General features: G+C 40.5%; 1 protein-coding gene across 1 annotated transcript in view; it reads right to left on the bottom strand.

Moving 5' to 3' along the window:
- Positions 1–496: 496 nt before the first annotated feature.
- HSPA4 (heat shock protein family A (Hsp70) member 4) overlaps positions 497–22,166 on the bottom strand; it is a 48,853-nt gene continuing 27,183 nt past the window's right edge. Inside the window, exons 8-19 of the mRNA XM_029941905.1 lie at positions 18,188–18,264; positions 16,152–16,303; positions 15,570–15,676; positions 15,007–15,140; positions 13,818–13,999; positions 12,822–12,914; positions 9,014–9,166; positions 7,782–7,907; positions 6,966–7,073; positions 4,302–4,421; positions 2,907–3,068; positions 497–2,707 (exon numbers count right to left, since the gene is read on the bottom strand). Of these exons, the coding sequence (XP_029797765.1) occupies positions 2,492–2,707; positions 2,907–3,068; positions 4,302–4,421; positions 6,966–7,073; positions 7,782–7,907; positions 9,014–9,166; positions 12,822–12,914; positions 13,818–13,999; positions 15,007–15,140; positions 15,570–15,676; positions 16,152–16,303; positions 18,188–18,264 (1,630 nt within the window). The 3' untranslated portion in view covers positions 497–2,491. The remainder of the gene's footprint in view (positions 2,708–2,906; positions 3,069–4,301; positions 4,422–6,965; positions 7,074–7,781; positions 7,908–9,013; positions 9,167–12,821; positions 12,915–13,817; positions 14,000–15,006; positions 15,141–15,569; positions 15,677–16,151; positions 16,304–18,187; positions 18,265–22,166) is intronic.

Raw genomic sequence — 22,166 nt, 5'->3', positions numbered from 1 at the left:
TGTCTTCATCCCCTTTCCGCACTCATTACCACTCCACATTTCACACACGCAGATCTGTGTACTCACACACTACACATCCAACAGTGGCAAGTGTTCCTGGCACACTCCAGGCCACAGTGATCTTTAAGAAACCGGAGGCCTCAGTCCTCCACGAGGGCATAACCCACCTGCTGCTGCTGTCCAAACCCTCCAAGTAAGGACGACACAAAGGATGGATCCCTACAAACTAGAGAACTGAGCCAAGACTGAACAGCGGAGAACAGGAGTACAGAAATAGAGCAACTTCCTGCCCCTCAGTATGCTGTGCCTCGATTGTTCTTTAGATGGGAGGTCTCTGACCAACATTAACAAGTGGAATTTACTTAAGAGAACTCCTGCCTCTGGAGTCTTTATTGAACACACACACACACACACACACACACACACACACACACACACACACACACAGAGGCATGCACACAAATCTTTCATTAGGAAATTAAGGAAACCATTCCTCTGAGTGTAAGACAGGTTTCTTTTATTAATTTTTCCTAAACTTTTGTTTATTTAATGTTTCTTAGTGTAAGAACGTGACCTGGAGCTTTAACAAACCAATTTGGGTAATGCAACCTGGATAAACGCTTGTCTGCAAACAAGTCATCAATTACCATCCACTCTCTGGCCTGGCCTCCAAGTTAATACAGTTGGTCTTAAGGCCTGTCTAAACAGAGAGCAAGCAGACCACATCATCTTATTTCTAGTTTAAACTTAATTTCACTCCCAACACCCACACCCTCCCCCACACAAAAAGGTTTTTTAGAAGAAATGGCCATTAAAGGACTGAGTCAGTTGCCTAAGAATTGGCTTCATCCTGCAGCCAGCAAGCCGAAGTCAGTTACTGGCGTCTCGGCAGGCCAGCTGGAACCCAGAGCACAAGCTGTGGAGAATGAACAGTGGACACTCAGAACAGGGCCGAGTCCTGGTGCTAGAGGCTCCCATGCGTGCTTACACACCAACATAAATACACTTCGACCTTCCTCTAAGCACTGTTTCTCTAGAGCACTTCAAAACCTGTAACACTCTGCAAGTTTTTGGTGCAGACAGGGACAGAAACTTACTCTAAATAGGCAAAGCATCTAATTTCTAACAGCATAGGCCAAAATCAACAGAGAGGCACTCTGTCACACATAGATAACAATTATTACAAAGATCCAAAATGTAACCAATGAAGCTTATGATCGTTCTAAGGAGGTACAAGCTGTAGCCCCTAACACAGGCTTCCCTTGGAGTTTCCAAATGCTTCCCTACCAATACTGCCCTATAGGGCAGCCACAGGGAATGCTTCGTGCACCTGACGTTGGCCGCGCAGAAAGAATGCGGCGATGCTGAAATCGGGCACCACACTTAACACTAATTTCAGACTCATCCAGGACAATCCAGTGTATCTTAGGGGTTTTTTTCTGTATCTTTCAGCTGTTTAACACATAAATCGGCAGGTTCGTGGCAGGTATTAACACAACACACAGTGACTGTGAATGAGCTAAAAAGCACTTTTAACTCTTGTCCTAGGACTTCAAGCTATACTTCAAATTTACACAGAACATCTCTCACCTGAATGAGCAGGTCAGGATACAAATCTTTACACCATAATTAACAAGAATCAATTCCTCAGTTCAATTTACCATGCCTATATCCAACAATACATCTATCCAATTCTAACTTTCCAATGAGAAAATGATTTAGACTTGATGCTTGGGGCTTTAGAGTGAATGCACTTTCAGGAACATTCTTTCTCAGGAAGAGCTTCCAGGTCCCAAATCCTGTTATCAACATGCTGCAGGTGAAGGGTCCATCTCCCCAAGGGCAGCACACAGCATCTGTCAGAGGCACTCCTCTCCAGGGGACAGGAGGGGCGGGTGGTGGCCCCCAAAGAGCACAGCAAGGTGGGCAAGTGCTCAGAGCAGAAAGAGCTCAGAGCATACTCCTCTCAGGTCTCTTGTGTTCCGCTAGGTTAATTAACCCATGCCACGCCATGCTCTAGCCCTCAGCAAGAGGGGGCCCCCAGCCCCACCCCCACACCAGGCGGGGAGCCTTCGTGGCCATCTCCACAACAGAGTTTTGAAGCACAATTTTGAGAGTTCCTGCCACATAGGTCACAATGAAAAGTCTGCTTGACAGGTAGTTGGAGCTTTTATTACAGCTCAGCCTTCCCAAACAAACAACTTTGTGTAAGCATGATTAAACAGAAAAGGAGTGCCGCAGAAGCTCGGTAAGTAAGACTAACTGGGCTTCTAAATAGTACCATTATGAAAAAGATACAATGCACTTAATTTCTGTATCTAACTATTTAGAAGTCAAAAGGCTCCATACATTACCTATATCCCCTCCCCCAAAACCCCCTAAAAACTGACTAAGAAATCTCCAGTATTTGATTGCTCTAGTTGATATTCAGAACAAAGTTGACCACTTAAAGCTTTATAACAGTCTGTTTTAATAGAAACAACGGTCAGAATCAATCAATGTCCATTGCAGGAAGCTTCTTGTCGGAACCCGAAGGTGCCGCTGTGCCTGTGCCCTGCTCAGCATCCTGAGGGCTTGGGCCGTCGGCCGGGCCGTCCCCTTGCCCGCCCACCGGCCCGTTCTGCTCAGCGGTGTCTTGCTCCTCTTTTGGAGGTTCCACTCTGGGCTTTGGCTTTGAAACTACAGGCCCACAGGTATTCATCAGCTCCTAGAAATGCAGGAGAGAAAACGAGGCGCTCTTACAAAACCACAAATTTGATGAGATCCACTAAAATGAACCCAAGTCCACCCCCTCCCCACCAGAAGCCAGAAACTAAGATGCACTAACCAAGTTCCTGCACATGAAGTATTATTCATAATTAATAACAAGGCTGACAAAACAGTTAAATATCAAGGCTATAAATTACCTTAATTTTAGCTTCAATCTCTCTTGCTTTGACAACAGGATCCGCAGTCAGACTCTGCTTGTTCTGCAGATTCAGTTTGTTGTTCATCCACTCCATGGCTTCATTCGTGCTCTTCTCCACCTTCGTCATGTCCGCAGCATCCAAATGGTCATACTGGTCCTCCTGCAACCAGGAGACAACCAGACAAGGGTCAAAGGAGGACACGCTACCCAACCAAACATCCAGTTCTCTGTTGTCTTTCAGAAGGCTACAGACTTCCCAAAAGTGAAGCACAATCAGCCTCTCAATCTCTCAACAGAAATTCATTTCCTGAACAAAAACTTCAAGAAAGAGTAACCCCAATTTTTAAAACACTCAGGAAACAGAGACTTAAGGGCTAAATATACACATAAGACAGCAATTAAAAGACTTCAATTGTATAAAAAGCACAGGCCTGACACACAATCTTATGAAGATAATACCAGAAACATGACATTACAGGCCATTAGATAGGAGAACTGAGGGTTAGGCATACTAGTAAGGAACCAAAACAATAATGAAAACAATTTTATAAAGGACGCCTTTCAGAAGCCAATTTTTTTTTCCAATAAATAAGCCAAATTTATCACTCAAAGCCTCTTACACTGACAGACCACCAAGAACCTGAACTATAGTGGAGTGGTTAAAAACCCATACTTTGTGGGGTCACACCTCAGACCAAACCCCAGCCGCTTCACTAGTAACTTGGGTTGGGTGCCTGGGTGGCTCAGTGGGTTAAGCATCAGACTTCAGCTCAGGTCATTCATGATCTAACCTTTTTTGAGCTCAAGCCCCACTAAACTCTTGCCACCATACTGCTTTTTAAGAAAATGAGTTCTAGGGGTGCCTGTTAAGTCAGTTAAGCGTCTGACTTTGGCTCAGGTCATGATCTTGTGGTTCATGAGTTCGAGTCCTGAGTCAGGCTCTGTGCTGAAGGTTCGGAACCTGCAACCTGCTTCAGACTCTGTGTGTCCCTTTCTCTCTACCCCTCCCCTACTCACTTTCGGTCTCTCTCTCTCTCTCTCTCTCTCAAAAATAAATCAACACTTTAAAAAATCTGCCTAACAAGCCAAACTATTTGCCTAATGGTTCTCACAAAGACCACCATAGAGCAGGTTAAGTAAATGATAAGCAATTCACAGAAGAAAAGGAAACTGAACAGTGCTATTCACTTCCAGATTCTACCTATTAAAACAGAGTAGCAAATCACAGGATTCTCAGTAAAATTCAATAAAATATTACATACATCATGCTAACATCCAAAATAAACAAACAAAAAGCAACAGTATTATTAAATAATTTTAAAAAAGAAAATAATTGCTATGCCTCAAAACTTAACTCCACCATAATAGTCGGGAAAGGGAAAAAAATAAATACCTTGTTTTTGAAAGAGCTGATTACTTTCATATACTGTTGGATTTGTTTCCCTAGTTCTTCAAATAATTTTGGTCTTTCTTCAGATTCCTGGAATCGCATCTTAATAGGGTGACCTAGAGTCTTAACAGACAAAAGAATGCTTAAACTAGCGAAGTGATACTGTCTCTATTCCTGTGATCTACTGTGGAGTACACTTCATCTCCATGTGTTGTGTATAAAAACCCAAATCATCCTCCGCAGCCCACTGAAACATATCCCTGGGCTAGACATGAGAATACACCTCTACACTGGCTCCATGTGGAGGCACAGTTCACCTTGTCACTGGAGCCCTAATGCTCAAAACACAGTGGGGAGACAACGCAAAAACAGGTGCCTCCTGACAGTGATACACAATCTTAGGTATAAAACATATGCGCAAAAAAAGATTTTAAATTAAATCTCATGAAGTCTCTATCTCTAACCATGCACATTAGATGGCAGTAACTACCACAGAAGTGAATTAGATGGTAATAAATAGCATAGAAATGAAAATCAACAAAATCCAGTATGAGTGAAAATGTGACACCGTTTTTGTTTTTGTTTAATGACTAAGGAGGCAGAAATGATGGAAGGATAACTACACAGATTTAGGAGAAAAGCAGCAGCATGCACGGTCCTTATGAAGCTCTTGAGTCACACTAAAAACTACTTTATAAAACACACGGGATTTGAAAACTGAATACACAGTAACAATTAGGTGGTATTAAAGAGGTGGCCTGGGTGGTTTAGTTGATTAAGCATCTGACTGTAGCTCAGGTCATGGTCTCGCAGTTTGTGGGTTCAAGCCCCACACTGGGCTGTGTTGACACCTCAGAGCCTGGAGGCAGCTTCAGATTCTGTGTCTCCCTTTTTCTCTGCCCCTCCCTCACTCCCCTGAAAAATAAACATTAAAAAATTTTTGATTAAAAAATAAATAAAAAGGGTGCCTGAGTGGCTCAGCCAGTTAAATATTTGATTCTTGGTTCCTCCTAAGGAGGTAATCTCTCAGTTCAGGAGTTCGAGCCCCACGTCAGACACTGCACTGCCAGGGTGGAAGCTGCTTAGGATCATCTGTCACCCTCACTGACCCGCGCCCCCCCCCCCCCGGCCTCTTCCTTGCTCTCTTGTGAGCGAAGCACATAAACTTTAAAAAAAAGGAAAAAGGGTGTTATGAAAGAATGTTTTTAATGTAATGATGTAGTCTAATGTTGCATTTTCCTTTAAATACATACTGAAATATTTTCAGATTAAATACAACATGAAGTACTTTCTCCAAATACCTGGGAGTGGGACAGAGCAGAAATGAAACAAAATTGGTCAAATACTGACAACAGTTGAAACTATTGTTCTTTACTGTGTTTGACATCACCTATGATAAAACGTAAAACAAAAACCTCAATCTGAAGGATCTCTCTGGAAGCTCTTATTATCCTTACAGAAGGACAGGAAAACTGAAAGCACTGTCCTTGGGCAATTTCATTTCAGACATGAATCACAATGGCCCAGTTTGACAACAAAGTAATCCACAGACATGTGTAAAGCTCTTCTTGTGCATTTGTATCCTTTTGCAAACAAAGGCATAAACCTTACATCTTTTCTGTTTTTTTAAATAAAGTTTTATTTGAACAGTCACTTCATTCATTTATAGTCCTTAACTCACACAAAAGGCAATGACCCTGAACAAGCACTAGAACATTCAGTGTACCAGGAATGACCCATGGGCCTTTAGATCTTCACCCTAACACTCTCCTAGCTGAACTTTTTCAGCCCCTTCATTTTATTGTACTTTCAACCCTAAGTTTAATGATCAGATTCTTTTAATACAAAACCAGATGTTTTTGCTTTACTGAAAAGCAAACCTATATGGGGAACCTGGGTGGCTCAGTCATTGAAGTGTCTTTCTTGGTTTCAGCTCAGGTCATGATCTCACAGCTTCATGGGTTCAAGCCCCCACATCGGACTCAGTGCAGGCAGTGTGGGGCCTGCTTAGGATCACCCCCACATCTCTGTCTCTCTCCCCCCACTCCGACTCCTGCTGTCTCTGTCTCTCTCAAGATAAATACAAATAAAACTTTTTTTTAAAGGTGGGGCTATATAAACAACCCTCCCCCAGGGGTGCCTGGGTGGCTCAGTTGGTTAAGTGTCCAACTTCAGCTTAGGTCATGATCTTGTAGTTCATGGGTTCAAGCCCCACATCAAGCTCTGTGCTGACACCTCAGAGCCTGGAGCCTGCTTCAGATTCTGTGTCACCCTCTCTCTCTTCCCCTCCTCCAACTCTCAAAAATAAATATATGTTTTAAAAAAATTTTTTTAATTAAAAACAAAAAGCAAGCTCGAGCTCTAACACGGGGCATGAACTCACAACTCCCAAGATAAACAGCATATGCTCCAGGGCACCTGGATGGTTCAGTTGGTTAAGTGTCCGACTCCAGCTCAGGTCACGATGTCGCAGTAGATTTGAACCCCATGTCGGGCTCTATGCTGACAACCTAGAGCCTGCTCTGGATTCTGTCTCACCCTCTCTCTATCCCTCCCCCACTTGTGCTCTGTCCCTCTCTCTCAGAAATAAATAAATGTTAAAAAAAATAATAATAGTCACATGCTCCACTGACCAAGCCAGTCAGGCAACCCCCCAAAATTACTTACCTTTAATTCTGCCAATTTATCAACATAAACTTGCTTTGGCTGGTCTTCTCCATCCTCATATAACCAATTTTCAGTATCTTCTAATTTCAAGGTAAAACTGTTACGATCCTAAAGATGAAGAAAATATAATCAGGGAAAATAAAAATCAGTCCACTGACCAGTGAAGTCAGAGACACAGACTAAAGAATCTAAATTTCCTTTAAAACATGAGGATAGTGGGGAGACAGAGACAACAAGACTGGCAATATTATTTTGCTTGTTATCTTCAGACGGTTTTATAATTTTCTCTGCTATGTAGAGAATAGGTTTTAAAATTTTGGATACATTTGGATGTTTGAAATTTTCAGAAATAAAAAAGCATTTAAAAATATGTAAGCTATAAAAAATAAAATATTAGGAAACTCTTAAATTATGTGTTGTGACAGATACTTGACTAGACTTATGGTCATCATTTCATGTTTGCAAATGTCACTACATTGTACTCCTGAAAATAACAATGTTATGTGTCAATTATGCCTCAATTTTTTTTAATGAAATAAAATACATTAAGCCCCAAAGAAAAGTGAGATGATTTGAAGAACACAAGGTAAATAATAGCATGCAAATGTACCAAAAAGTGATGCACTGTAAACAAACAAACAAAAAAAAATCGACGAAGACCAGCCTTCAGGAAACATTGTGCTTAAAAAACTACACCTTCCCCCACAAAAGCACATGCTCATCATCTGACCATATGCCTGCAGATGCAGCTCCCTTTCTAGCACACGTCTGCAGCTGCTCCCAGAAGACAGGAGTACGAGGCGGGCACATACTTACAGCCTCACTCACAAACTTCTCGTACTCGCCGCTAAGCTTGTCCCTCATCTCGTACACATACTCTTCCACAGCGTTCTTGGCATCGTTCCTCTCCTTCTCCAGTTTATCCTGCATGATCATCTTACCCTGAGAACAGTACACATTAGATATTCAGACAGCTGAGACGAGGTCCTCTTAAATGGTAACTAATGTTGTCATACAAGGAAAGAATCTGTCTTCCCAAATCCTCTTAGCTCTGCAAGTCATCCAAGAACGGAGAAGTGGAAGTATTAGTCCTCAATAAATTATGAAGGCCAACTCTGAGCTTTGCCGGTATACTGAGAAAAAAAATGGGGGTACCTGGGTGGATCAGTTAAGCAGCTAACTTGGGCTCAGGTCATGGTATCACGGATCCTGCACTGGGCTCTGTGCTGACAGCTCAGAGCCTGGAGCCTGCTTCAGATTCTGTGTCTCCTTCTTCTCTCTGCCCCTTCCCCACTCACATTCTCTCTCTCAAAAAATGAATAAATGTTGAAAAGAATTTTAATTAAAAAAATTAATAGAACTATATCTACTTAGAAACAAAAGCAAAAATAAGAAAAAGAATTTAAGACAAGTGAACTTTAAGAAACTATTAGCTCAATGTCACAAAGTGATATACTCTGCTGTAGCGTTACTACACAGTACCAAAATAAACCAGATTATTCACAGTGTAAAAGCTATAGTTTTCTGAAACAAATCTAAGATCCAAGGGATACATGGAAACATGACATTAAAAAAAAAAAAAAAGTCTCACAGACAATTCATTCAATAATTTGTGGTCCAGGATCCCATCAATCACCATAACAAGAGTTCAGTACTAACTAGCGGTAAGGGAAGGATCTAATGAACAAAACCTCCATACCACTGATGCTTTGATTTCTCCTACCCATCAGCTTCCATAACCCACCACCTCATCAAACATGCCAAGCCAAGTAAACACTGACACACCTGACCATGAAGGATACCACCCATAAATCAAACATGTAATGTTAAAGACCTCATAACAGAGCTTCTAGCAATATAGACATATAACCATAAAAGAATTTTGCTATTACATGGAATTTGCCCTTGCAGTACCCCAAAACCTAAAATCACTGCCTTAAACCCCAATCAACTGAAAATGCACATAAAGGTCACTAGACAAAACGTTTTGAACTCTATGGCCATATTCATCTGTTGGCTGAATGTTCTAAGAGGCTAGAAATAACCACCTCATTTTCGATGTACAAGTTGAGCATCTCTCTGTCTATCTGCCACAGCAGCTGATTCTCAATGGGCAGGTCCACAGTACTGGTCTTCACTTTTGCCTTCTTGGCTTGGGGTGGTTGGTCCATTTTTTTGTCTTTTGATCCCACTTGAGAGGTCTAAAATAACAAGAAATCACTATTAACAAACACATATGGACCATCTTAAACTTCCAAATGGGTCACATTTCAAGAGTTCTTTTTGCTTTTTTATTATTTTGTATTCTAATGATCTAAAAAACCTGGGGCTACTTCTTGTAGCAGCTGCAAAGTTAAAAATATAAGTTGTTTGAGTAGTCAAATCCACAGCGACAAAAGTAATGATGGGGGCTGGGGCTGGGGGAGGAGAGAGGGAGATGGGGAACTGAGGAGTTGCTGTTTAATAGGTACAGTTTCCAAATGGCAAGATGAAGAAGTTGACAAGACTGGCTGCATCACAGTGTGAATATACCTCATACTGCCGCACCGCATAACCATAGACAAAACCTCCCATAATCCCACAATCTACACATAATCACTATTAAATCTTCTCCGATTTTCTTCCAATCTATCTAAACATACATATGTGGATATGAAATTAGGAGGGCAAGGGTATAAATTTATGGTTCAGAAACCCATTACGAATATGATTTCTAGATCATTCTCACAAAGAATCTGATAATCCATTCAGCTCACAATGGCCTTGACAAACAGGAATTTACCACCATCTATGATTTTCTTTCAATCAATAACCTTGGTGTGTGCCTGGATGGCCCAGTCAGTTAGGAATCCGACTCTGGATTTCAGCTCAGGTCATGATCTCACTCCCGGTTTGTGAATTCAAGCCTCGTTATCTCCGTGCTGTCAACGAAGAGCCTGCTTGTGATTCTCCCTCCGTCTTTCTTTGCTCTTCTCCCACTTGCCCACATGAGCGCTCTCACGCTCTCTCTCTAAATACTTTCCTTTTTAAAAAAATTTTTTTCTTCTCACACTTCCACCATGCTCATTTCTTCAAATTGCCATATCATATATCATCCAACATCTCTTAGCATTTTAGTGATTTTTTTTCCTAAAGTATCTTTAGTTTTTTTGTAACTCTGTACTATTTGTCCATGTATCTATGCAAGTCTTTACTGTTAAATTTTTACTGTTTACTGTTTTTCTCTTTGTGATTACTTTCATTGTTTTCATGCTTTCAAAGTCCTTCCTGGGGCACCGGGGTAGTTCAGTCAGTTAAGGGCCTGGCTTCAGCTCAGGTCATGATCTCACGGTTCATGTCTCGAGCCTCACGTCGGGCTCTGCTGACAGCTCAGAGCCTGGAGCCTGTTTCTCTCTCTCTCTCCCTCTCTCTCCCTCTCTTTCCCTCTCTCTCCCTCTCTCTCTCTCTCTCTCTGTGTGTGTGTGTGTGTGTGTCTCTCTCTCTCTGCCCCTCCACCACCACACTCTATCTCTTAAGAATGAACAAATGTTTAAAAAAACAAAACAAAAAACAGAAGCCCTTCCTGATCTGAAGACTGGAAAAAGATTCATTTCAGGGTTGTTGTTTTTTTTTTTAAACTTTCTGACTTACCTGGAATTCAATTTGCTCTGTAATATGAGGCACTTTTTGTTTTTTAAACATTTATGTTTGTGAGACAGAGTGTGAACAGGGGAAGAGCAGAGAGAGGAGACACAGAATCCAAAGCAAGCTCCAGGCTCTGAGCTGTCAGCACAGAGCCTGACATGGGGCCCGAACCCATGAACTGTGAGATCATGACCTGAGCCGAAGTCTATCACTCAATCAACGGATCCACCCAAGGTGCCCCAATGAGGCACCATTTCCAGTCACTTCCCTCCCTCCTATCCAAGTTGAGTCTGTTTCTAATCTCATTTGCATTTAATTTCATCCTAGGAGAAGTGCCAGTCCTCGAGCCACCTCAGTGAAGAAGCCTACCCAGCCCCCCGGGCGTCCCATCACTCCACAGCACTGAGAGGGGGGAGGGCACCTCTCCTTTCTCCTCCACGGCCCTCCATACACACGCAGAGTAAGGCCTGCTTTCACTGCTGCCCTCAACCACGTACCCTGAAGGGTTTTCCTACCTTGGAAAAGACCTGTTAAATAGGCCTTTCCATTTCCTCTGCCCACTGTTCTTTTTTATGATTTACACACATAACAGTAATTTAAAATCTACTAAGCTGATGAAAATCAGTTAACAGGGGCACCTGGGTGCCTCAGGCAGTTACGCATCTGACTCTTGCTTTCAGCGCCAGTCAGGATCTCACAGTTCTGGGAGTTTGAGTTCCACATCAGGCTCTGTGACAATATAAAGCCTGCTTGGGACTCTTTCTCCCTTTCTCCGTCTTTCAGAAATAAATAAAAACAAAAACTTAAAAAAAAAGAAAAGAAAATGACTTAAGACTTAAGCCATCTACAGGTTCTGCCAAATTTTTTTTTAATGACACAATCAAAAATACCTTACAAAGTTAGACTATACACTGCCAAATCTTAAGTTGAAAGAAAACATGTTTTCAACACTGAAAATTTTAAACACGAAAACTTGGAAGTCACCAAGTTAAAGAACAGGATTACAGGGGCACCTGGGTGGCTCAATCAGCTAAGCATCCAACTCTTAGTTTTGGCTCAGGTCATGATCTCGTGGTTTGTGAGATCAAGCCCCACCTTGGGCTCCATGCTGACAGCTGTTGTGAGATCCTCTCTCTCTCCTTCCCTCTGCCCCACCCCACGCACATGGGCATGTTCTCTCTCTCTGTAAAATTATTTAAAGAAAAAAAAAAAAGAATAACAAACAGGATTGTAAAGGATTCAAGAATGCTATGTATACATTTCTAAATAAGTACTTGGGAAAAACATACTCTCTATACTATTTGCAAAATACATTTAAATACCTCATTATTTAAAACACTATCTTTATACAAAAGACAAGTGTCAGAGTCATGACAAAATTTGAAAAAATGATGTCCCAGTTATCAGTAAAGAATAAAGTATAGGTAGGAAGACTGATAGTAACAGCCATCTAGTAAAACTAGAGCTTCTGAGTACATTCTTTGCACATACCAAATGGACTACAGTTCAAAGTTCTTGCCAAACGCTCTCCAAACACACTACAAAATCGTGCTTAGAAGTTTCAAATACATGGAGAATTCCTAACACAGCTGACCCTTGAACAAGAGGTTTGAAATGCACAGGTCCATGCATGCATGGATTTCTTTTTCAAACAGTACAGTACTGCAAATGCATGGACTCTGCTTTAGGAGAGTAACATGCTTAATAACTTTTTCTTCCAGCTAACCTTCCTGTGAAAGTACAGTATTTAATTAATACATGAACACATGTATCATACAGAATATGAATTAATCAACTGTTACTAGTAGGGCTTCTGGTCAACAGTAGGCTACTAGTCAAGTTTTTGGGGAGCCAGAGTTACACGCAGATTTTAATGCTGATTTTTTGCTACAGAGGGGTCAGCACCCTTAACCTGTGCATTGTTAAAGGGTCAAATGTGTAACTGCCTTCAAAGATGCACTATCTCAGCCAAATCATGTATGTGAAGAGATTAAAAATCATGCTCAGAAACACAGCTATGGGGCACCTGGGTAGGCTGAGCGCCTGACTCTTGATTTTATCTCAGGTAGTGATCTTGCAGTTTGTGGGAATGAGTCCCATGTTGGGCTCCACACTGACATCGTGGACCTGCTTGGGATTCTCTCTCCCTCTCTGCCCCACTGGACTCATGCCCTCTGTCTCGCTCTCAAATAAACACTAGACACACACACACACACACACACAAACTTCTACCTCCATTTCCTCAGACTCTGCCTTATTTTCTGCTGGTGTGTGCTGCTGCTGCTGCTCTTCAGCATGGGGTTCCTCCTGGTCCACTTGCATTTTCTGAAAAAGAGGTCACATCAAATCCCGAAACCAGAAAATACCAATGAAAGACTAAGCAACCTTCCTACCATAGAGGCAAAATCACATGGTAGAGAATTCCTGCTCATTAACGGCAATCAGAATACCTAGACTCCAATTCCAGCCACGACACGTTACCTCTGACAGGAAAGTTTTCTTCTCTGGACCTCAGTTCACCCATCGGCACAACGGAGTAACACTGGTTACATAAACCAGGGTGGCTGCGGAACTACTCTGTGGACCGCAGCAGTACATGTCCTATGCAGTGTGGCAATATTTAACACATTTCTGAAGAGAAAGGAGTTTTTCCCAGCTTCCTCATGAGTAAATTTCTCTCAGAAGTCTCGAGACTTTCAAGCAGTTTCTAAATTAGTCTTTTCATCCTCCCAAGTACAACCACTACTGTATGCATTAGGGGAGGTGAACACCTTCGGAATTCTGTTAAAAGAACAAAGCCTGACAATAACGATAAAGCAAAGTTTGGGGAGACCTGAATTCCTGGCTCTCAGGGCCTGTGGCACATCAGAATGACCTCAGAGGCTTCTAAAACAGGTACGTGAGCCATAACCCAGACCAACTCAATAAAATCTCTGGAAACTCAGTAGTTTCATAAAGCCTTGATTTTGATGCACAAGAAGGATGAGGCCCACTGCATGATTCCAATGAGTATAAAATCTACTTGTGAAAATAACTGAGACCCCAAGCATTCTTCAGTGATCAGAATAAAAAATAGCTCGACAGAAAAGACTATATAAAGACACATGTGCTGTGATAAGGGGACACAGGCAAACTCACTCTCAGCAGCTTTGTCACAAAGCTCCTCCCTTGCCACCCAATTTGCTAGAATTTCCACAAGTCACCTCTGGTATAAAATGTCCAGATTACCTCTTCCTCCTTTGCGTTCTGATCTGTTTCCATTGGTTCCTCATTTTCCTCAAACTTGAGCACCTCCACTAGAGATGCACTGGACACACTGAAGATGCCATGGACATTTACTCGCACCTTGACTTTCACTTTTGAACTGGAGCCATCAGACTGAGGAGTGACTTTCTGAACTAAAAACTGAGCTAGGGGCATATGAGACAAAAGAGAAAATACGACCTGAGAGGACGAATTCAAGCATGAATATATGCCCATATTGCCAGGTTATGCCCATTTCTCCGTGTCAGGTCAGTAACATGACACTTCAAATAAACCCAGTAAATACTCTTACAAGCTTACTTCATTATCCGATTTCTCCTTTTTCTTTTACAAATAGTCAAACTCTTCTCTTAGTATCTTGTCCCAATTAAGGATTCAAACGTCTCCTAACCCTCCAAACATTTCCTTACCACTGGTCCCTTACTCCAATTCATCTTTATATGCCACTGCCAGATAGGTTCCTAAAATAATGCCACCTTCTCCACTACTGAAAAAAAACCCAGTGATTCCATACTGCTTTGGTCATTTACCAAAAAACTGCCATTTTTCAAGAATCCGTTACTATACCAGAGTTTTATTTATGCTTTATAATTCACAAACCTCTGCAAAATATGAATTATCATTCTTATTCCAGTTTTATTACTGAGGAAAAGAGATTACCTTATCCATAGCTCCTAAATACCACTGATGATACTCCTCTACTTTACTTATGCATTCGAAGTCTGTAATTATCACAGAACTCTAGTTTCTCTCCTCTTACCTGGTATTATTTCCTGATTACAAGAGTTTCTAAGAGTCCATGGAGACGCTAGCCAACATGGACCTATAAGCTAGGATACTGATCCAACAATTTCCTAATGATTTCCTGTGTACATCTTATAACTGTGTTATGGTCAAAACGAAATTTAACGTTTTCAGTATCTAGGGATCACATTATCTGCAAGGTATACTCAATACGTTCATTAACCAAGAAATACTGCCCACACAATAAGAGATCCAATTAAACAATAACCATCCTGCGAGCACTGAACTGGTAACAAGACTAAAATAGGTTTTTGTGTCTGAGCTAAACTTCAGAATACTGTATTTGCTCTACTATCTCAGTTCTCCAAAGTACTAATTTTATTTTTTTTCATTCCCAAACTCTACTTACCTATAGCAGGATCTGGATAGGGCAAATCCTGCGGAGAGCTGTAATAGGCCTCCAGAGTGAAAGGTTCCTTTCTATAAAATGTGAGCACTTTAGAGAAAGGAGCAGCATGATTTTTTGTAAAGACTTCACAGTCGCTAGATGGAGGAAAAAGACAAAACCACAATTTAAGATAATCCTGAACACTTTTACCAACGTATTCTATGTCTGTAATTATTGCATGGCTCTAATTACTCTTCTCCTACTCTCTCATCTAGCATCATTTCCAGGATATGAGAGGTTCCAAGGAAAATAAAAAAACTCATATGTCTATCTATAGATACATATGAAATCAGTCTAAAGAAAAGGAATATACTTCAGTAAGGCACATATAAGGCTTCAATTATTTTGGTGAGATCCATTACAGGAAACTAAGACCACAAATTTATTATCAAGACTAAAGGAAGGCATTATTCTGCTTCACACGGTAACAAAATGTTATGGATTTGTAAAGTGAAACAGGGCAGTATTTTACTCAGACTTAACACTAGGTTAACTTTAAGTTTAAAAATAATAAATGTTATTACCTTGACCCTTCTTCAGCTGGAGAATTCCATCTCAGAGATATTGGATATGGTACCACATCGGTTATAGAAAATTCTCTGACTTTGAAAGCAGGCGATAAGATTGCACACTAAAATAATAATTTTTTTAAATTCCATATAAGTACAGACATTATAAACTATTATTTTGAGATGTATAAACAGTAACTTCAAAAAACCATCAAGGGTTTTTATGTATTTACATTAATTACTTAATGATGTCTGAGTAAGTGGTTTTAAAAACTTACATCATTTGTCAAATTATCATCTAGCCATTACTCATTATTTTCCCATTAACTTGAACCTTTATTTAACTGATGTACAACACTACTTCATATGTAGAGAATATGCCAAATTCTAGTAACAGTTCAGCCTTACTGTATATTATAGAGTACAACTCCATTTATCAATATCACCTGTGATATCCATTGTAAAAACTAAAATCTCTGAATCTTACACCTAGAGATCATCCTGAGCTGACCTCATATTATTAGTGGACACAGAAAAGCAAAGCCATCTTGGAACAATGACCTATAAATGGCTGGCTACCTGGGAAAGAAAGCTCACCTGCAATGCACACCCTCGAGTGACCGCTTCATCAGCATTTAGTGTTGTACTAAGTTCTTTACCAAAAAATTTGCTGATCTTCTCTTTCACTGCAGGGATTCGTGTTGCACCACCAACTATCTCCACTGCATAAATATCTTCTTTCCTTAACTCTATTTTAAAATGATTAGAAGATTTTATTAAAACAATCTTTAAATTAGTACTTTAAGGGGAGCCAGGGTGGCTCAGTCAGTTCAGTGTCCGACTCTTGATTTTGGCTCAGGTCACAGTCACACAGTCTGTGATATTGAGCCCCACGTTGGGCTCTGCGCTGACAGCATGGAGCCTGCTTAGAGATTCTCTCCTCCTCCGTTATCTGACCCTCCCCCCTCAAAGCATACATGCATGTGTACATTCTCTCTCTAAATAAAACATACTTTTAAAAATATCTTAAAATGAAAAAAATAATAACAAATTGTACTTTACATTAAAATAAAAGAACAATGTAACATCTTAACACAACAAAATAACTTATGGGGAGCCTGGGTGGCTCAGTCCATTAAGCGTCTGACTTGCGCTCAAGTCATGATCTCACAGTTCAGGAGTTCAAGCCCCACACTGGGCTTTGTGCTGACAGCTCAGAGCCTAAAGCATGCTTCAGATTCTATGGCTCGTTCACTCGCTTGCTTGCTCTGCCCCTCCCCCACTAGTGCTCTCTCAAAAATGAACGTCAAAAAAAATCTTTTTAAATAACTTACAGATTATACATAACAAAACCCCACCACGCCTTCACCACACACACACACACACACACACAGATGTGTGTGCAGCATATGAAAACGAGTAGGTTTTTTCATTTTCTTTTTTTTTTTTTTTTGAGAGAAAGAGAGTATGTGCACACACACGGGGAAGGGGCAGAGACAGACAGACAGGGAGAATCCCAAGCAGGCTCCACACTGCCAGCACAGAGCCTGATGAGGGTCCTGAACCTGTGAACCATGAGATCATGACCTGAGCAGAAGTTGGACACTTAACCCACTGAGCCACCCAGGTGACCCAAGTAGGTATGTTTTAATGCACAAAATAACAAGGGCAACGTGGAACAATATTGGGACTTAGGAGGTGAGGGCCATGAATACTCAATGCCCTGCACTTTGTTTCATACTCTGAAACAGTACCAAAGAATTGTTTAAACACCAATACTTAAGCTAGCTAAAAGAGAAAATAAGAGGGCCATGAAATAATGAGTGACCCTAATATGGCATGATAGAAAAAAGTACATCTAGCCACCTGACTACTCCATCCAAAGCATTAATAAGTTAGTCTCCTCATAAAAGTAGTAAAGAAGGTGCACACCAGACGTCTTCAGTCACTCGTAAAATACTCCTAACATCACATTTCAGGCAACAAGTACTGACGATATGCTGAAAAGGGCTCTTTAAAGAAATGGGCTGTCCCAGTATGGAAAAGTACATGCCAGTTTGCCAGAGTCACTCTGACTTAAGAGTTGAACCTTTGTCAAGATGACAGTGTATCTCAACACTCTCAAATACTTAGCAACCAACACAACAGTGGACTCCAAATAAAAGTATGCTGAAGGTTTTAGAAAAATTAAGGATATATTCCTAAATCAAACTTCTACTTTTAGCTAGAGATAAAACTAAAGCAACTGTTAAAATAATTATGTGGTTATCACATCCTTCCCTTGCTGTATTTCTCAGTCAGTGAAAGATTTACTGACAGAAAAGCCTTTAAGACTAGTCCAAGCAGCAATGCAAAACAGAATTTTCACCCCCATGAAATAAATGACACGCTCATATCCATCTCTGAGTGGATGTTTTAGAACATTAGAAAACTATTAGATTTCACTGGACACTATTATCAAAAGGGGGTGGGGGCAAGGGTGCTCCAGAGAAAGAGGTAGATAAAAAAAAGCTTTATGCAGCAATAAAGCAGTTCATTCAATGAAAATCTGTACAACTTTTAAAAATAAGAAATGAATGACATTTTCCAAAGAGCCTGAATTATACAAACAATTCAGCCACAATAATACTTACTGGCTTGTTCCAAAACACTACGAAGCGGTGGCTCCACTCGAGCTAAGAGATCATCACACATCTCCAGAAATTTGCCTCTATGAGAAAAATGACAAAAGGTCCAAATCACATTCCACTTTTATGTGGGAAATACATGGCTATAATTAAAAGGTAGGTAATAACAAGTATTGGCAGGAATGTAAAGAAACTGGATCCCTCATACATGCCTGGTGAGAATATTAAACGGTCTGGCTACTTTGGCAAAGAATTTGTCAATTCCTCACAATGTTAAATATGGTGTTAGCGTATGACCCAACAATTCCATTCCAGGTTTATGACCAAAAGAATTGAAAACCTAGATCCACACAAAAAATTCCACATAAATATTCTTCATAGCACCATAACTCACAACAGCCAAAAAAAGTAGGGAAAAACCTAATGTCCATTAAGCAGTATTCAGGAATAAAAAGGAATGAATTCAGTAAGACTAATATTGGTTAAAAGATTAAACTTTTAAAAAATTATGAGGTGAAAAAAGCCAATCGAAAAAGAACACGTATTAACTGACAGCCACCCAGGCGCCCCTAACAGGCCAACGCTTGATTTTGACTCAGGCCACAACCTCAACATTCCTTTCATGAGTTCAAGCTCCAAATAGAACTCTGCACTAACAGCGTGAAGCCGCTTCAGATCCTCTGTCTCCCTTTCACTCTGCTGCTCTCTGGCTCAAGCACGCTCTCTCTCTCAAAAATAAGTAAAAACATTTTTTGAATGTTTATTAATTGTTGAGAGTGAGAGGGACAGAGTGCAAGCCAGGTAGGGACAGAGAGAGGGAGACACAGAATCTGAAGCAGGCTCCAGGCTCTGAGCTGTCAGCACAGAGCTCAACACGGGGTTCAAACTCACAAACTAGGAGATCATGACTTCAGCTGAAGTCAAATCTGTAACTGAGCCACCCCAGGTGGACAGGGAGAGAGAGAGAGAGGGAGGGAGAGAGAGGGAGAGAGAACACATAAGACTCCATCTGTATATGTTCAGAGTACGTAAATTCAGAAAGCAGATGAATAGCTGCCGCCGACTATGGTAAGAAAAATAGATGATGAAAGACAGCAAATGGGTACAATTTTTTTTTCCTTAAAACGCTTTCAGTTTTAGGTTTACAGAGAAATATACAGACAGTACAAAGAATTCCCACATACCCACCCCTCACCACTGACCCCCACCCTGCAGTTCCCCTATTAACATCTTGCATGAGTAAGATACCTTTCCAACAGACACATATAATAATATAAACTAGAATTCTACAGGCTTTGACAAAGGTGTGATGTAATTAAGTATCCAGCCTGACAGAATCATAAGAAATAGCTTCACTGCCGTAAAACTCCTGTGTTAGACCTATTTATCGCTCACTCCTCCTGATTTCCTGCCAACCACTAACATTTTCAGTCTCCATAGTTCTGCCTTTTCCACAATGTCATATAGTTGAAATCAAACAGTATGTAACCTTTTCAAACTGGCTTTTTGTTTAGAAATATGCATTTAGGGTTCCTCCAAGTTTTTTTTATAGCTTGATGGCTCATTCAGGGTTTCTTTGTGAAATGATGAAAAATATTCTAAAACTTCCTTATGGTAGTGGTTGCAAACTTTGTGAATGTGTTTAAAATCCACTGATTATATACTTTAATAAGAGTATGATTTTTATGAATTTTACCTCAGAGATATAGACGATAAAATACACTAGAATAGCAAAAGACCACCTATGCCAATATTGATGAGGACATAAAAAAACAAACTTCTATGTTGGTAGAAGTTTAGAGTAAGTCTTTCCTGGGCAAATGGGTGACTCAATCAATTGAGCATCCAATTCTTGATTTTGGTTCAGGTCATGAGTTCATGAGTTTGAACCCCACTGTCAGTGCAGAGCCTGCATGGGATTGGGATTCTCTCTCTTCCCTCTCTGCCCATACATGGTTCTTGTGCACATTCTCTCAAAAACAACTTAAAAATATTTTTTAAATATTGTAATTATTTTTGAGAGCATGTAAGTAAGGGAGGGGCAGAGAGAGGGAGACAGAGGATCTGAAGCAGGCTCTACTCTGACAGAAGTGAGCCCAACATGGGGCTTGAACTCAGGAACAGTGAGATCATAACCTGAGCCAAAGTCAGACACTCAACCAACTGAGCCATTGAGATGCCCCCCACTCCTGCAAAAAAATGTTTATAAATGAGTTTTTTCCCTAATAGCAATAAAACTGGAAAAACCCAGTGTCTGTCAGGAAGCAAAAACAATAATTCTATAATGGCACACTAGTCAGCAAAACCCAAGGAACAAATGATATATGCAACAACTAAATCAATCTCAAGTTTTACACAAAGCAAAAGAAGTCTTACACAAAACTACTATGTGACTGTATTTAGAAGGTCTAGGGGCACCTGCATGGCTCAGTCAGTTAAGCACCCAACTCTTGGTTTCAGCTCAGGTCATGATCTCACAATCATGAGGTACCGCTCCTCCCTGAAAGTGCGAAGCCTGCTTGGGATTCTATTCTCTCTTTATCCCTCTCTAGGTCCCTCCCCAGCTCACAAGGGCATGCTCTCTGTCAAAATAAACTTAAAACTCAAAACAAAACAAAACAGAAAACCACCTTAAAAGTTCTAGAACAGGGAATTTTAATCTATGAGGTCCTAAAATGAAAAACCCCATGAGTGGCTATTTCATGATAAAGGTACTGGAGACAAAGATGTGCGCACTTGCCAAAACTCAGCAAATGAACATTTATAACCTGAATGTCATGCTGAGTGAAATAAGTCAGGCGGAGAAGGACAGATACCATATGTTTGCACTCATAGGTCTAATAGGAGAAACCTAACAGAGGACCTTAGGGAGGGGAAGGGGGAAAGAGAGTTGGGGAGAGAGGGACACAAACCATGAGAGACTACTGAATACTGAAAATGAACCTAGGGCTGAAGGGGGAGGGGGAGAGGGGAAGGGGGTGATGGTCATGGAGGGGGGCACTTGTGGGGAGAAGCACTGGGTGTTACATGGAAAGAACTTGACAATAAACTATTATCAAACTTGAAAAAAAAAAACCTTGAATGTCATTATGTAAAGATAAAACAAAAACTATAAAACACTGAGTTCTGATAGTATTTGCAGATAAGTATACAGATAGATGTACACTACTTTGCGATGCATCAAAAAAAAAAAAAACCTGGATAGACAGAAGGATGGATAGATGAACAGGTACATGATAAAACAAATACAGTGAATGTTTTAAGTAGAACCCAAGTGGCAGGATAAGAATGTTCACTATAAAATTCTTTGTTCTGCTAAACATGTGAAAATATGCATCATAAAAAAAAATGAAAAAAACAAAAGGTGCAGAGAGAAGTCTAGGAAGAGGGTAAGAGCTATGGTAGAGGCTTTTTGAATATTTTTAAAAATTTGTTTGGAAAAATGATTCACATTAACTCTAGAATTCACCCAGAGCACCAGGGTGGCTCAGTTAAGCATCCATCTCTTGATTTCTGCTCATATCATGATCTCAGGGGCATGATATTGAGAGATACTGACTCTCTCCCCCTCTGCCTTTCTCCCTGCTCACGCACGCTTACACTCTAAAAAAAATTAAAGAAATTCTGGTCGTACCACCCAGAACACACCCAATCTTGTCTTGAAGCTATGCAGGGTCAGGCCTAGTAAGTACTTAGATGGGAGAAATTCTGAAAGAATAAAATCAAAGCACAAGAACGGAACAAGTACTGAACAATGTGTTTCAAGAAAATCTGCTTGATATTTAAATAGCTATGAAACTATACACTGAAAATGCACACTGCATACCTGGGAAAAACTGATCAAAAACAACCAGCAACAAAACCAAATTATTCTGGTAAAATAGACTTTCAATTAAAGCATCTAGCAAAAAGAACAACTAACAAGTAACTGCTAACTACACTGTCATAATTATACAGCAACGCTATATGCAAAGGAGTATTGTTT

Source organism: Suricata suricatta, chromosome 6, assembly GCF_006229205.1.
Source record: "Suricata suricatta isolate VVHF042 chromosome 6, meerkat_22Aug2017_6uvM2_HiC, whole genome shotgun sequence".
NCBI classification, from domain to species: domain Eukaryota; kingdom Metazoa; phylum Chordata; class Mammalia; order Carnivora; family Herpestidae; genus Suricata; species Suricata suricatta.
Note: the sequence above shows the minus strand (reverse complement) of the source record. Positions and strands in the feature narration are given on the sequence as shown.